We start from the raw sequence: 14,226 nt of genomic DNA on the forward strand, positions 1-14,226 counted from the left end.
CGGTGGTGGTCTGACACCATTACATGATACGTTCGTCCAAGTGTTCACTGCACTGCCAATCGGCGGGATTTGTCAAGGTGGAAGCCGGTGCTGGCGATATATCAGAGGATAGGGGAAGGGTTCTCGATGGCTTCCTCGGTTGTAAATCGCGTGGCAAGTCCACGCATCTCGTCATGTATAGGCGATGTTTGTGGAAGGTGAGCTGAAAAATGTCGATGTGAGTCTTCTTGAGTTTGCACTGGAGTCGCGGCTCGGCGGCGTCGTCGGGACGAGGATGCTTCGGCACTTATTTAGTTGACACCGAGCCCGACTCACTTTCGTGTCACAGCCAATTATCACAGCCGACAGCTGGAGAGGATGGCACATCAGATAGTGTTGCGACCACGTGTGCCACAACAGAGCTGTGCACCTTGCATGATAGGTGCATCATTACGCAATCTGGAAAGCCCGGACGTAGATACCTGCATCAGTTCAGGTCCGTACCAAGTACGCTACCTCCATCCATGATCTCCAGTCGCTTCAGACTGCTCATCATCGCAGCGATGTTTCACCAGATACACAAGGACGTGGTCTTTATTCGCAAGCGTCGGCGACTAGTGGCGGTCATGCACTAGATGCTCGCAGTTTCGATAGACGTTTGTCCAGCCCTCGCTCGCCGCGCGCACACACGCCTCGTACCGGATGCGCTGCACAGCGGCTGCCAATTCCGCGCGTACGGCCGCCTCGCGATCGCACTCGAGCTGCTTGGTTTGGGCCGCTAACTGCCGCGCCATGTGGTCCCGCTCGGCTTCCGCGGCGCGAAGCCGTGCTCGCAGCGCCCGCTCCGAGTTCAGTTGCATCCGTGCGACAGGAAACGCGTAGCGCGCAACGGCGCCGAAACACGCGGGGATCGTGAGCTCAAGAACGAGAGCACCGGCGGTAGTGCGGCGAAGGTCGGCCGACGCTGCCGCACCGTTGTTGGTCAACGCCCACTACCATAGATGCCTGAGGTTGCCATCGTTTTGGAAATCGTTCGATACCTGAGCACCGGCGACGACCGCTGTCATGGGTAAGACAACGTCACCCGTGTTGTGCACGGCGAGATCGCGCACCGAGATGTACCTACGAACGCATGAGTCGCTGCGGACGAGACGCACGTGTTGTTGACCATTGCTCGTGCGTCGACGTCGACTCGATCCAAAGTGCAAACGTGTCGTCGGCGGCGGTGACAAGGACGTGGAAACTCTCGGGTTGCGACCGAAAGCGGAGATTACGCTCGTAGAGCAACGTCGTGCCAGCAGAAGGAAGATCCTTTGAACGCGAGAGCCACTGCCCGAAGAGGATGACAAGAAGCCATGCGCCAAGAAGCGCGGACCCCAATGGATTCGGATGCTTGGCGACGTAGGACATTGCTGGCAAGTCGATTTCTGCCAAGTGATGGCCCGTCGTGGGCACCTGGGACCCGGCGCCAACGGCTCCACCACCAACGGTTGGATGCAAACCGGAGACTTGCCAACGCTTAGGTATGATGCACTCAACTAGGCGTCACGTCCGTGTAGGCTTCGCCGGTGGCAAACTTGTGCTGGACGACCTCGAGGACATGGCGGACGGCCGCGCGAGAGCCAATAGGGAGCTTGAGTGCCTTGACCAGCGTCGAAACCGTGCCGTTGACACCGTCCCACTTGGTCTCGTCGGGCGCCGCGAGCACGTGGATGTAGTAGAACGCAATGAGCTGGCGCCGCTCGGGGGCGGCGAGTACCATCTTTGGTGCATCCCGTGGTTTCCCCACGCGCGGCGTCGTGGTTCGCGCCTTTTTCTTGGTCGAAATTTGGCGCTTGAGGGCGTCGGCGAGGCGCTTGGATGCTCGGGTCTTCTTCTCTGCGTCGGTCGTTGGGTCCTTCTTGCTCATGGAGGGCGCTTGGTGTTGTGGGAGGCCGCGCAGAGACAAGGCACCAACGACCGGATCAGTTTTAAACACACCAGAAAATACGCACCGGCGTTGTTGTCTCTATGCACGGCTCGTGCGGCCAGTGGTGAAGCTCTGGACCGAATGGAAGGGCAGAATGTTGCGCCGACAGCAACGGCGTGTGCAGACAACAAGCAGCTGCAGTCGTACAGCGTGGTCGTCTTTGTGCTTGTGACGGGTTTGGGGCGAGCGCGGAACGTCCGTTGGGTACGCGGCAGAGGTGCTAGCATGGACAAAACCAGTCCACAACGGTGCCTTCTCTCGATAGACGGGGTTCATACCGAGCAAGCAACGGCCACGAGAACTACGCCGCGTCCCAACGTTTGGTGACGTTCGACCAAAGTGGTTTTCTCAACTTCCATTCAAACGCTTGCAAAACTGGGTTCATACGCTACAAAGCAGTGCCGTGAGGGTCGCGACGACGGCGTGGGCCGCGGGCCGGGCCTTGGGGTTTGGGTGCAAGCACAAGTCGGCGAGAGCAACGAGGCCGGGTGGACACGACGCGCCAAATTTGGGCTTGAGCTGGCCGTTGACGACGCGCTGTAAGATTGCGAGGTTGGTGAGGTCGTTGCCCGACGCTGTGCGCTCGTTTGCAAACGGAATCTGGTGCGAGTCGAGCTCCGAAAGGACAATGCCAAAGGCGTAAATGTCGGCCGCCTTGGTGTACGCGTCGCCCGTGAGCACCTCGGGCGCCATCCAGCGCGACGTGCCAAAGCCGTGGCTTGTCACGTCCACCGTGTCCTCGACCGTCGGGTGTAGCTGCAGCGCGACGCCAAAGTCGCACACCTTGGCACCATTCTCGCTCGGGTCCACGAGCACGTTCTTGGCCTTGATGTCGCGATGAACCATATCAAGGCTGTGGAGGTACTCGAGGGCCTCGGCAATGTGCAGCGCGTAGCGCACTTTGGTCGACGGCCACTTCATGTTCGGGTCCAAGTCGAGAAGCGCGCGGAGGTCGCCGCCGGCCACGTACTCGGTCAGTAGCATCATGTCGCGCTTCGACTTTGGCCACGCCGCGCCAATGCAGCGCACGATTCGTGGGTGGTCCAAGCTAGTAATAGCAATATTGAGACGCTGGTCCATGTAAACCGAAGCGAAATGATGTAGAATCTACCTCGCGAGCAGTGTAATCTCGCGCAGAAAGGCCGCAATGTCGCTCTGACTGCGCTTCTCGGGCAATAAGATCTTGATGGCGACGACCGACGCGTGGTAATGGCCGAGCCAAACCTCGCCGTAGCCGCCTTGGGCCAATCGCTTCTCCATCGAAATAGCGTCGCACTCGAGGCGCGGAACGTTGTGTTCAAAGCGCGTCGTGAGCGGCGACATTGCGAGCGACTCCATGCTGGCGTAGATGACCTGCTCGACCGAGAGAAGGCGCTCGCGCTCGCCCGACGAGTGGCTCGACGTGTACTGCACGCCGCGCGAGTAGGTGCGCCGACGCTTGTACACAAAGCAAACAAAAACGCCGACAATGGCTTCAATAATCCCCGAGACGAGGAGGAACCAGCTGAGCGTCGAGTAGCTCCAAAAGCCAGAGGCTGTTGGTGCCGACGTGGGCAGCGGCGGCCCGACCGTCGATGTGACGCAGACGATATTGCCTTTGAGTGAGTGCGCTTGGTCGTCGCCGCAGTCGGCCGCACCACCGGGCGGCGCGTCCACATCAAAATAGTCGAGCGCCGAGAGAAATTCAAACTCGTTGTACGTGATGCGGACGGGCACCGGGATCGAATTGCTTGCGAGGTAGAGCTCGGCGAGGTCGAGCATGCCATAGATGCAGTTGGGTATCGCCGACAGCGCATTACCCGTCAAGTCGCTACAGTCCAATGTTTGAGTGCTATAACAATTCGAGGAAATACATACAGACGGCTGAGGTTGGGCGCCGAGAGGTTGAACGTCGTCAAGTTGTTGTTCTTGGCATTCCTAACAGATCGTAAGAGAAGGATGTGGCATGGACGCGCACGTACACGGCAACGAGGTTGGTGTATGTGATGGTCGATGGCTTCTTGGCGATCGAGACAATTTGGTTGTTGGAAATGTCGCTACACGCGAATGAGATGAAGACAAAGGACTACCGATTCCTACAGTTGCCGTAGCGCGGTCATGGCGCCAATGTCATGTGGCAAGGTTGTCAGATCGCAGTTGGCAATCATGCTGGCAAGATAGACAATATGTCCACATCATTTCTTTGGCGAGAAATATCGCGTACACGTCTGTGAGCTGCGGTGGCAGCGAGTACCGTGGTAGCACCGAGAGCTCGACGTTGGCAATGGTCCTAACAGCACATTCAAGTCGCCCGAAGCATGCAAATCAGCTCGAGAACGCACAGCTTGGTGATGTTGGGGTTGGTGTAGAGCAGTTGATCATGTGTCACGCTCATCCAGTTGTCGGGCTGCGCCGTACCGCGCTCGCCGACGCTGGAGCCCCAGGACCAGATTCTACGAGAACGAGTTTGCCCTTGCTGCCACGCGTGCATGCTACGTACACTTCGTGGTCGCCGATGTAGTGCTCCGGCGCAACGGCCTCGGACTCGCCTCGCAATCCGTACGCCGCGTGCAAACCGACAGCCAGAGCGCTCGCCGCCCAGCGCGACCTTCGTCGCCCCATCGCTCCGGTCTCGCAAAAAATCGAATATCGAACTCAGATGTGGGTGCAAGCGTGTCAGAATCCATCGCGTTCGGCAGAATATCACATTGCGAGGTATATCGAGTCCGCACCTTCAACTTTGTAGGTGACGAAGCAGAAGCAAGGTATGCATTCCTACAGGATATTGAGTCTTGCATCTTCTCGTTTAGGTACGGTTTGGGGTTGAAACGGATCCCTGGCGCACTTTATCGCACACCGCCACTTCAACGCGTCATAAAATGCGACGGACCCGTTGAGCATACAAATATCAAGGTATTTTTTCGCGCGGGACCTACCATGTGGGTTGAAGGACCAGACGTGGCATGGACTGTCGCATGCGATCTACATTGGATGCGAGCGAACAAAGCGCCACTGGCATCCGACTACGGAGCGATGGTGCATGGGGATTGTTGAAGGAGAGGATGTCATTGCCACCTCCATTTTCGAACCAGCGCCTTGTCGAGCGACGAGGACCAAGCAAAAGGCACCCAACGTGGGCGATGGCCGAGGTTGCAGTATCCGCTGGTGAATAGTACATGATGTCGGTAGGGTACGGTAGCGCTGCATTGACCATGCAGTGGCAAGCCGATGCGTGTCCAAGGGTGCAGATTGCATAGACATAGATGTACTAGTAGTGACGATCGAAGAAGCGGTTCCTAAACGTTAAGGGATGGTGCATGGATGCATGGGACTCGCATCATAGAGGCTTACCCTGAATTAAATTACGCGAAATAATGTGTAGTTGGAACTGCTTGGCGGCTAAAGAAACGACACGGGTGTCATCGAGATTGCCTGGATTGTCATGCGGCGCTTCTTGGGGGCGTGGTTCGTCTGCAAGATCGGCTTGCCAGAAGAACTCGTGTGCGGCCCCTTGCTGGCTTGCACCGGCGAGCGATCGCGCTTTTTCGGGCGATTTTTGGCTTCGTTCACTAAACCCACGCACGAGTGACAATCGCATCGGAGTACAAGAGAAAAAGACAACAGTACGTGATTGAATGGCGGCCTGAATCACGTGCCGTGTCGATTCTATGCAGGACATGCTACTTGAGGTGCGAAATGATGCAAAGGGAGTCGTACCGTCGTAGAGCACGGGGTATCCATTGAACGACGGCGGCTTCGACATGTCGACAAGATGCTCGTGATGCATACGCATGATGATGGCCTTGGAAAAGAGGAGCGTCCACGAGAAGAACTTGGCAAGAGCAAGCACGGATACGTAGCGGCGAAGCTTTCCGTGGGCAAACTGAATGGCCTGGTAGTACGACAGGTCTTGGTAAACCCCGACGCGATACGAGTCCACAGCGTCGGGATTCGGGATAAGAACCTTCTCTGCGCAGAGCTACCGCACGCATAAGAACTTGGTGTAGTATCAATAGGTTGCCAACCTCGTCCACGCGTTTTTTCATGAGCGATGGAGCAAGGTCGAATCTCGTCAAGATTCTAGAGCCAAATAATGTATCGGTGAACGAGATCATTGTCGCGACAGACAACGTACTCTGACATCTCGATGGTCTCAAACTGGACGCAGTACTTCATAATGTCTTCCTTCGCCAGCGCTTGGCTCGGCTGGGTCGCTCGTTGCGTCGGCACGTCAATCGGTGATGGTGGCTGTGTGGCTGCAACGGGGCTCACGCTGGACGGAGGGCTCCCGCCGCCGAACGAATGCCCTCCTTCAGTGGCAGGCGACATTGGCGCTTGAGCTTGAGATAAGCTTTCCTGAGGCAGCTCTTGCGCCGCGACCTGAAATGCGTCTTCGGACGCTTCCAGACGCATCGAAACGAAGTGGAACGGCGTCATGATCCGTCCCTGCCACATCATGAGGCTCACATCGTTCGAGAAAAAGGTGGTACCAGATCGACCTTCAGAGAGGGCTTCACGAACTCTTCGCTCAAGTCCGACGTTGCTTGCTTGAAGTACTTCGGCTGCCAATCGCGTGGGCACGTCTCTACGTTGAAGTTATGAGTGGTAGAATCATACTAGTATGAGCTGAGTCAGTGGCAGCGCACCGTTGTACGTAAGCTTCATCGTCAGCAAGCGGTTCCCAGGAAGCGCGTCGAGAGAGTTCGTGATGCTCACAAGCGACCGAATCATCTGGATCGCTTGGTCCTTGATCTTCTCGGGGTCTGAGCTCACAACTTCATGACCCAGAAAGCTGGTCGTGAGCGTCGTTGCATCCGGCGTATTTCGGATCTTGAACGAATAGCTGCAATACGGTACACACGACTTTGTAAAAATCCAGTGTGAAGGCCATAGCACGTACCTCTCGAGGAGCTTGTCGGGCTTGGCATCCTTCCCGACCGCGTAAATGCAGAAGACGAGTTGTTCCAGATACTCCTTCTCGAGAGCTTCGAACGCGCCTTCTTCCATCCACAGCGTCAAGGCCAATGCGTCTCGCATCGCTGTATCGACGCCATCTTTCTCGGGCGCAAGGCAGTGGATGTGCATGTCGGCGTAGACGCGCTTCCGGAAGACGTCCTCGGGGAAGAGGCCTAGGATGAAGTAGCGCATGATGGGCACCATTCGACGTCGCGGGAAGAGGACTTCGCAGGTAGCAGATCTCTGAGACCGAGACGCGGATCATGTTCTTGACGACGTTCGTCGACTGGACGCGGGAAATCTTGGTCGGTGCGGGGGGAGACATCGGGACGACGTCAGACGCCATCAGCGGGGTGACCTTAGGGCGGGGGCTCGCTGTCATCGGAGGCGCCATCTTCGTCGTCATGGGCTCCTCGATGGCTCGGTCGTATGCTTCCGCGGGCTGCGCGACCTTTTTCTTCACGGTTCTCTTCAAGGCGCGGGGCTTGGTCATCGCTGGTCCTTTTCCTCTGGTCGTCTCTCGAGCTTGGCAAATTGGCAAATGACGGTTCTCGCGCGCGAATGCATCGAACGCGATCTTCCGGTTATCATCTTGCATCCGGAACACTGGTTCTTCTCGGCCAATCGCAATGCGTCGTGTTGAATCAAACACATCATACATACAAATCGTTGTGTAAACGTATAAAACACAATACTGCAGCCTATGTTTTATACACAAGATCGGGCGAGACCGCTCGGCAATGGCAGCGCCCGGTCCTGCGAGCGACTACCATGAGCAGTCAATGGAAGGCAAGATCGCGTACATCTACGAGCGCATGAAAGACTCACCGTTCCTTGGGCAATGTCGGAACACGATGAAGCACGAGCTCAAGAAGCAGCTGAGCGCAATGGACGCGACCGATGGCCCAATCGAGGTCAACCTGAGCTACCTCATGCAGCGACTTGGCCTTACGCAGGCCATCAAGAACGCGGTTATGGATATGCACACGCAGGCCATGAGCCAGCGCCAGGACGCGAGCCCGCACGACAAGCGGCTCTTGATCCGAGACGACGACCGCAAGGAGCCGCTAGACACGATCGAAGCCGCCCGTCAGCAGTGGGACACGAGCATGACGAGCGCGTTCGTCAAGTACTGCGCCGAGGCCGGGCTCCCGTACCTCAATGAGACCAAGGATGCGTTGCCCATCATCGGAACGCGATTTCTCTGCACGAGGTTGCATGGACCATCCCAACCATCCTCTTATGGTTGTGGCGTAGTGACGACTTTCTGCAAGCACTCCAGCGCATCAAGGCTGTGAACCGCGCAGCCCACATTGACGCCGACTACTGGTGCACGATCCAGCCACTGCTGTACACCAAGACGTCGGTCGAGATGCAGCAGCGCTACGTCGTACGTCGATGCAGCACCGATGCCGCATCATCATGATCGTCGTAGGAGCTGGGGCCGACACATGCGCAGTTTGGCCTCGACGAAGACGTGCCGAACATCATTGGCGACTACGTGTACATTGCCAATAAGAACAAGATTGGCGACCGAGTCCTTGGGAACGGAACAGTGCCCAACGCTCGGCAGTACGCCAAGACTGGATGCCCCATCAACATCCGTCCACACGTAAGGAGAACGACGACTGACGCTACGCTCATGAGCATGGGTAGGTGTGGCGGCAGGCGCTCAATGTCGTCGTCAACGCCGAGAAGCAAGCGCATTTCACGCAGCTCCGAGCTCTCACAACGTCGAGCGTGTATGCGACCGACGGCATGTACCTGCTCGACGTTCAGCAGACGACCGACAGCTCCGACTATTTTCCATTTGAAGATCACTTGCGCAGCGTCATGCTGGCCTTCTCGCGCGACGCGTCGATTCGGACACAGGCCGCGGCCAGCATCGAGTCACCATTGTCGACGACCATGAGCCACGGCGCGTCGACGGCCGTGCCGCCCTCGGGGGTGCTGCCGCGCAGTGGGCTCGTTATGTACGCGGCGCCGCTCTGCTACCTCTACGACGACCCGGCGCACGTATACTTTATCTTTTGCGAAATGTACTGTCGGTACTGGTGCCAGCTCCACGTCATTTCGTCCAAACCCAATGCAATTCTGACGCTCTGCAAGACGTTCGAGTCGCTGCTTGTGCGGTATGCGCTGCCTCTGGAGCGTTGCGTACTGATGCACTTCGTAGCACGATCCCGCACGTCGTGCACCATTTGCTACAGGTACATATACCTTGCTGCCACCGGGTTGGAACGCCGTGGGTAGCATGGGATCACGCCGCTCGCGATTGCGTTTCCATGGATCCAAAGCGGCTTCTCGGGCATCCTGGAGATTGATCAGGTCGCCCTTCTTCAAATGCGTTGGTGGTTGCGATGTCTAAATGGTGGGTAGGTCCTCTTGCTCTGGGACCGCGTGTTGGGCTATGATAGCTTGGAAATCCTCCCGATCTTTGCTGCTGCCATGTTCACGTTTCGCGCCAACGATTTACTGCTCGTCTTGCGCGCCGACGACGTCCGCGACTTGTTCTCTGAGGCGCTCGAGATCCAAGTGCTTCCGATCTTGCAGCATTTTCTCTTTCCCCTGGACTCGGAATAACACACTATTCATTTTGATGCTACGACAATAATTGATGTGAGCTCGAGCTGCCGACACTGTGTCGCTCCTGAGTACTCGCTTAGGTTCCGACAGCGCGGTGTGGACCACAGATGTCGCTCGTGATTTGCTTCAGATACAAGGACATACTATACAACTACAAGGCTGTCGACATTGGGTCCATATAAAATTAGGCTATGACGAGGCTTTTGGGTACGCCTTTGTAAACAGCGATGCTGTCGTTGACGCGGAAGCCCCAGTGGTAGTAGTGCGTTCGCATGAGAAGCTCGAGGAGGTGCTGGATCCGACCGGACGTGTGGTGGAGGTCGGTCTCGAACGTGTACATGTCACCCATCCGGCGCGGCGCCTCGGTGCGCAGCCAGCAAAAGAGGTTGGTGTCAACGTCGGTCTCGAGCACAATCTTGCGCTGCACCGCTGCGTCGTGCTGCGTCACAAGTGCCTGCGCAAACGCGACAAACGTATCGAACGTCCACCATACGTGGTAGCTCATCGACGAAGCGTCGGTCGTCGATAGCTGCAGCTGGAACGCACGGTCGCGGCGCGAGAAGGCGTGGACGCGCAGCGAACGAAGGCAGTGCACGCCACGATGCCGCAATACGAGCGCGAAGAGCGCAGCGTCACAGACACTCGAACGAGTCGGGCGGCACGGGGCCAAAGACATCGCCGAGGGCATTGGTGTCAAGAGGAGCGAAGAGCAGGCGCTTGAAGAAGGCGACTTCGTCGGCCAGTGTTTGTCGCGGCAAGTCGATGTACTCGGCCTTGGCGAGGAGCAAGTCGGCGCCCGCGGTCGAGCTGCTACGGGCGATGTCGTCCAACATGGCTCAAAAGGTAAAGTAGCCAACTCGTTTATGCTATGCGCGCAGAATCACTTCCAGCGGGTTCCAGTACACTGTATGAGGCTGTCGAGACAGTGTTTATCAAGAGTGCCTCAATTGCAGCCGTGACCAATTCCGTGTCCAGACAATTGGACTACGCGTACACGGGTGAGCGCCACCGACAGGCGCTACCCGAGTGGTTTGCACCTGGTCATGCACGTTGGGTCATGGTGTCGTCGACATAACTGCGGCCGATCGAGTCGACGCGAGATTCACAACGATACAGTGTATGCATTGTGGGAGGTTTTTCGTACAGAGTACAAAAACGTTGGTCTGGCCTCTGGGCGCATGCACGTGCGTGTTTTGGCTGCTAGAGGATTGAGCTGTTACTAGTACTTGCACTGGGCTGTACTATGGATAAGGAGTTCTGGATGTTGCAATGCATAGAGCCGAGCAGCGTCCTAGAATCATCCAAGTGAGATGTGAACTGTCTCGACATGGACGACACGTCGGTGGTATATAGATTGATAGAGTTTGACTAGCCAGATGGAATGTGGTGTCCTGTACGGCGAGTGTACGAGTACGCTTTATGTACTGTACGGTGGTACTGGATGTACGAAATAAAGTGCTCTCGCAACGCGCCACGTCATTGTACGACGAGAGCAACTAACGTGGATCATCATGACCCATGTGTGGATTCGACCGTTTTGACCGTCAAGAGAACAAGCGCGTGCGCGGTTCCTATTTGTAGAATTTGTCTTAGCGCGAAAGCCCAAATCATCATTCCACGTGCGAGTTGGCGTGGGAATGACAGCATGCATGGCTTTGGAGCCAACGCCCAAGAGCACGAGGCCTCCAAGCCCGTGGATTTCGATGCGATCGCTTGGGATGTCAAGCAAGTCGTGTGCTCCTCAGTATCCTCAAAGAGCAATTTAAAAAATGGTTTTGCGACACTACAGAAATGTACTGCGGTCGCTCGCGGTCGCTCGACGCCTTCTCGGTGTCCATATTGCGCCGAATTCATGCAGTCGAGTCAAAATACAGTCGTGCATGTGCAAGTAGGACGCCATCGACACTTGAGTGTCGGACATGGTCGACTTGATTGTTATATCTCGAGGCACTTCCTTTGTCTAAACTCTAGCTGAAACGCAACGAACGGCAGGGATTTTTTCGAGGTTAAGATTAGGGTCTAACGCCTGATATGATGTTTCGATTGGTTCAATCCAAGCTTACGGTCGACGCGTTGAGGGAACGTGACACACCGTTGGTACGAAATCGCTTGGGAAGAACGGTGCATTCTCCTGCGCAACTAGTTGTTTTATAGTAGTTTTTGGTGACATACCTTGATTGGTTGTGTTGCCAGCATGTCGGACTCTGCCCTCTCGCTTGCACATCTGTACTGTGAGTTTGCCGACGTTGTCCTTCCATCGACGGTCCACGACGGCCCCTACCGGGTGCGCATCCATACGAACGCGGCTCAAACCAGTGCGCTGATCTGGCTCGAGTCCAAAACGACCAAGCAACAATGGTCGCCTCATTTACCGCAACTTTCACAACATTTATCATTGCTCGTTAGGCAATGCGTGATCGAGGATTTTGCAACGCACATGGAAACGACGTATGCGCTTCCGAATGCCATTCTCTTGGCCGCTATCAAGGTACGCTTCTGCCATATCGTACTACCAAGCTTAGGCAATTTAACGCTGGTAGAACGGACTCGCTACCGTGGACAGAACATCGCCAATGGCGTTCAGCGATGTCGTGGCGACGCCAGCTAGCTCAATTACTCTCGGTGCGAAGCACGGTGCCTTGACGCTGGGGATTGCGGTCCAAATCTTGCCCGAGTGGACAACGTCCTACAGCTTTGCGATGACGCCGAAGAAAGTCGATGTCGTCGACATCTTGGAGGCTCGCATCCGCGACCTTCAAGAAATAATCACCCGGCGACGTGTTGCGTTCTGCACCGTCACATCGGTCACGAGCAGATCGAGCGACCCATGCGCGTGGACAGTAAAAGACGCAGAGCAGGCTGCGGCGCTCATTCACCTCAAAGACGATGACCAGAGCGTTGTCGTCCTCGAGTCTGGCGTGTACACCATTCACTGTGTTGGTGAGGTGAGCGGGACAATGTCCTCGTCGATGTCCCTCGACATCAATTCGATTCGCGCCCACAACACGTCGTTCACGAACAATGTGAATTCAAGCCATAACCTCGCCATCACCCATGTGGCACATCTGGATGCGGGCGCGAGCATCCGGCTTGGTGCTCTCGCTCAATGGTACGCAAGCCCTGTGTCGATGACGATATTCCTGCACGAACGTGACAACATGTTCTAATCCCGGAGACTACGCATATGTGAATATAGGTTCATTCTCATCCAACCCCAATCGCGTCCATTTCATAACACAAGTTTAGCGTCGAATCGACAGCTCACAAAACATGTATTATGCATTTCCCACGTCAAAGAATAGGTTAGCCAAAATCACAACACCTACTAGTCCCGCTTAGTACGTGTCACCGCGGCACTTGAAGAACTGCTCGTTGATGTTGCCAAACGCTTCCAGCGCAATCGACGCCTTTCCCGTCAAAAGCGCCTCGAGCGACGCCAATTGGTCCGTGAGCGCCGAGATGCCCCACTCGAGCTTGAAGGACGCCGAGAGGTCGACGGCGCCGCCGCCGACGCAGTTGTGGTAGTAGAGCACGAGCACCTTCTCGATCTCAATATCGCACTCGAGCGACGAGAGGCCCTGGAGCGTGCACTGCGCCGCGAGGGCCGCGCGCCACTTGAAGTAGACGTCCGTGGCCTTGTTGGGCGCGGCGATCTCGGTGATGTTGGACTCGGACTGCACGACCGCGCACGGCGTCTCGGCGAGCACCTGGAGCGGTCCCGTAAACTCGTACTCGTAGCTGTTGTCGCCGAGGTCGGTCGTGTCGGCGAGCTGGTACATCTTGTTGGGAATGTCCTTGAAGAACGGCGACGTGATCTGGGCCGGCGACCGCACGTCGACGACCGAGAGACCGTTGGTGATGGCGTTCATCTTGACGTTGGAGGTCGAGGTGATCGGAAAGATGCCGCCGATCTTGCAGCCTTCAAAGACGAGCGGGTTGCTCTGCTTGGCGGCGTCGTCGAGCTCGAGCGGACGCACGCGGCAGTTGTAGTACATGGTGTGGAGCGCGTCGATGGTGGCGTGCAGCGCAAAGAAGAGCGGGTCCGAGGGACCGACCCACGGGTTGGCGAGCGCGCCGAGCAAGTGAAAGTGCATAAAGAGGCTCGGACCCCACTCGAGGCGGCGGTTGAGGTCGCCAAAGCTCGCGCTCTTGAAGAGAATCCGGCGCAGGTTGGTCGGCGTCACCGAGCACGGGAAGCGCGTCAGGTGGTACGGACCCCGGGGCACGCAGCGCGAGCACAAGATCGAGCTCGGGTTTTGCCACTGGCAATAGTGGTTGAGCGGCGCGGCCTTGTCGCACCGACCGGGCACCGGGAACCCGTTGATGAGCGAGACATGCGGCCAGATGGACGGCGTCGCGCTCCCGAGCTCGTTGACGATCGACGAGCAGCTCGCAATGTCCTTGCACTCGCCCGAGAGCGACTTGACGTTGTCGTTGACAAAGTCGTAGTACGGCAGCGTGAGGCACGCAAACTCGGGCTTGAGCGACCGCAGCATGTTTTCAAAGCCGAGGAGGTACTGCCGGTGCCAGAAGAGGAACCCGCACGTGTTGTGCGACGACGCGTGCGAGAGGATCTCGCGGTGCATCGACACGAAGCGCTCGTAGAGACCCTGGTCCATGGCGAGAGCCACCGCGCTCTTGAAGGTCGCCTTCTCGTCCGCATCGAGGGCGTCCCACGACTTGCGCACGCGGGTGCCGCAGCAGCCGTACGCCTTGCCGCACTTGGCGCCAGCAACGGACGAGGTCGCGTTGGACGA

General features: G+C 56.9%; 9 protein-coding genes across 11 annotated transcripts; 2 read left to right on the top strand and 7 right to left on the bottom strand.

Moving 5' to 3' along the window:
- Nucleotides 1–593: 593 nt before the first annotated feature.
- SDRG_02919 (hypothetical protein) lies at nt 594–1,389 on the bottom strand (the record flags this gene model as incomplete). The annotated part of the gene is made up of 3 exons (XM_008608526.1): nt 594–971; nt 1,020–1,101; nt 1,148–1,389. The coding sequence occupies 3 exons, from the start codon at nt 1,387–1,389 to the stop codon at nt 594–596; spliced, it is 702 nt and encodes a 233-aa protein (XP_008606748.1).
- A 124-nt stretch (nt 1,390–1,513) lies between these two features.
- Nucleotides 1,514–1,888, bottom strand: SDRG_02920 (hypothetical protein; the record flags this gene model as incomplete). The annotated part of the gene is made up of 1 exon (XM_008608527.1): nt 1,514–1,888. One exon carries the CDS (start codon nt 1,886–1,888, stop codon nt 1,514–1,516), a length of 375 nt encoding a protein of 124 aa, XP_008606749.1.
- Nucleotides 1,889–2,288: 400 nt separating this feature from the next.
- On the bottom strand, nt 2,289–4,562 carry SDRG_02921 (TKL protein kinase). Its single transcript, XM_008608528.1, has 8 exons — nt 4,428–4,562; nt 4,270–4,380; nt 4,152–4,217; nt 4,028–4,096; nt 3,910–3,984; nt 3,806–3,865; nt 3,060–3,758; nt 2,289–2,996 (listed from the first exon to the last, which is right to left on the bottom strand). Exons 1-8 carry the CDS (start codon nt 4,547–4,549, stop codon nt 2,330–2,332), a joined length of 1,869 nt encoding a protein of 622 aa, XP_008606750.1. The 5' UTR covers nt 4,550–4,562; the 3' UTR covers nt 2,289–2,329.
- A 683-nt stretch (nt 4,563–5,245) lies between these two features.
- On the bottom strand, nt 5,246–7,414 carry SDRG_02922 (hypothetical protein). Of its 3 annotated transcripts, XM_008608530.1 has the most exons (10): nt 7,109–7,414; nt 6,828–7,056; nt 6,574–6,770; nt 6,418–6,512; nt 6,063–6,373; nt 5,953–6,007; nt 5,784–5,906; nt 5,645–5,729; nt 5,555–5,593; nt 5,246–5,496 (listed from the first exon to the last, which is right to left on the bottom strand). In XM_008608530.1, exons 1-10 carry the CDS (start codon nt 7,374–7,376, stop codon nt 5,327–5,329), a joined length of 1,572 nt encoding a protein of 523 aa, XP_008606752.1. In that variant the 5' UTR covers nt 7,377–7,414; the 3' UTR covers nt 5,246–5,326. The 3 variants fall into 3 exon arrangements, with proteins under 3 accessions (XP_008606752.1, XP_008606751.1, XP_008606753.1); XM_008608529.1 differs by having other exon boundaries at nt 5,645–5,906; XM_008608531.1 differs by having other exon boundaries at nt 5,645–5,906; nt 6,828–7,414.
- Nucleotides 7,415–7,607: 193 nt separating this feature from the next.
- Nucleotides 7,608–9,477, top strand: SDRG_02923 (hypothetical protein). The gene is made up of 7 exons (XM_008608532.1): nt 7,608–8,096; nt 8,141–8,273; nt 8,319–8,495; nt 8,540–9,015; nt 9,060–9,093; nt 9,137–9,211; nt 9,263–9,477. Exons 1-7 carry the CDS (start codon nt 7,624–7,626, stop codon nt 9,464–9,466), a joined length of 1,572 nt encoding a protein of 523 aa, XP_008606754.1. The 5' UTR covers nt 7,608–7,623; the 3' UTR covers nt 9,467–9,477.
- A 176-nt stretch (nt 9,478–9,653) lies between these two features.
- Nucleotides 9,654–9,974, bottom strand: SDRG_02924 (hypothetical protein; the record flags this gene model as incomplete). Its single annotated transcript, XM_008608533.1, has 1 exon — nt 9,654–9,974. One exon carries the CDS (start codon nt 9,972–9,974, stop codon nt 9,654–9,656), a length of 321 nt encoding a protein of 106 aa, XP_008606755.1.
- A 127-nt stretch (nt 9,975–10,101) lies between these two features.
- Nucleotides 10,102–10,302, bottom strand: SDRG_02925 (hypothetical protein; the record flags this gene model as incomplete). Its single annotated transcript, XM_008608534.1, has 1 exon — nt 10,102–10,302. The coding sequence occupies one exon, from the start codon at nt 10,300–10,302 to the stop codon at nt 10,102–10,104; it is 201 nt and encodes a 66-aa protein (XP_008606756.1).
- A 1,361-nt stretch (nt 10,303–11,663) lies between these two features.
- On the top strand, nt 11,664–12,636 carry SDRG_02926 (hypothetical protein; the record flags this gene model as incomplete). The annotated part of the gene is made up of 3 exons (XM_008608535.1): nt 11,664–11,827; nt 11,876–11,957; nt 12,010–12,636. The coding sequence occupies 3 exons, from the start codon at nt 11,664–11,666 to the stop codon at nt 12,634–12,636; spliced, it is 873 nt and encodes a 290-aa protein (XP_008606757.1).
- Nucleotides 12,637–12,804: 168 nt separating this feature from the next.
- On the bottom strand, nt 12,805–14,088 carry SDRG_02927 (hypothetical protein; the record flags this gene model as incomplete). Its single annotated transcript, XM_008608536.1, has 1 exon — nt 12,805–14,088. One exon carries the CDS (start codon nt 14,086–14,088, stop codon nt 12,805–12,807), a length of 1,284 nt encoding a protein of 427 aa, XP_008606758.1.
- Between the last annotated feature and the right edge of the window lie 138 nt (nt 14,089–14,226).

The sequence above is a fragment of the Saprolegnia diclina genome (assembly GCF_000281045.1).
Source record: "Saprolegnia diclina VS20 unplaced genomic scaffold supercont1.7, whole genome shotgun sequence".
Taxonomy (NCBI): domain Eukaryota; phylum Oomycota; class Saprolegniomycetes; order Saprolegniales; family Saprolegniaceae; genus Saprolegnia; species Saprolegnia diclina.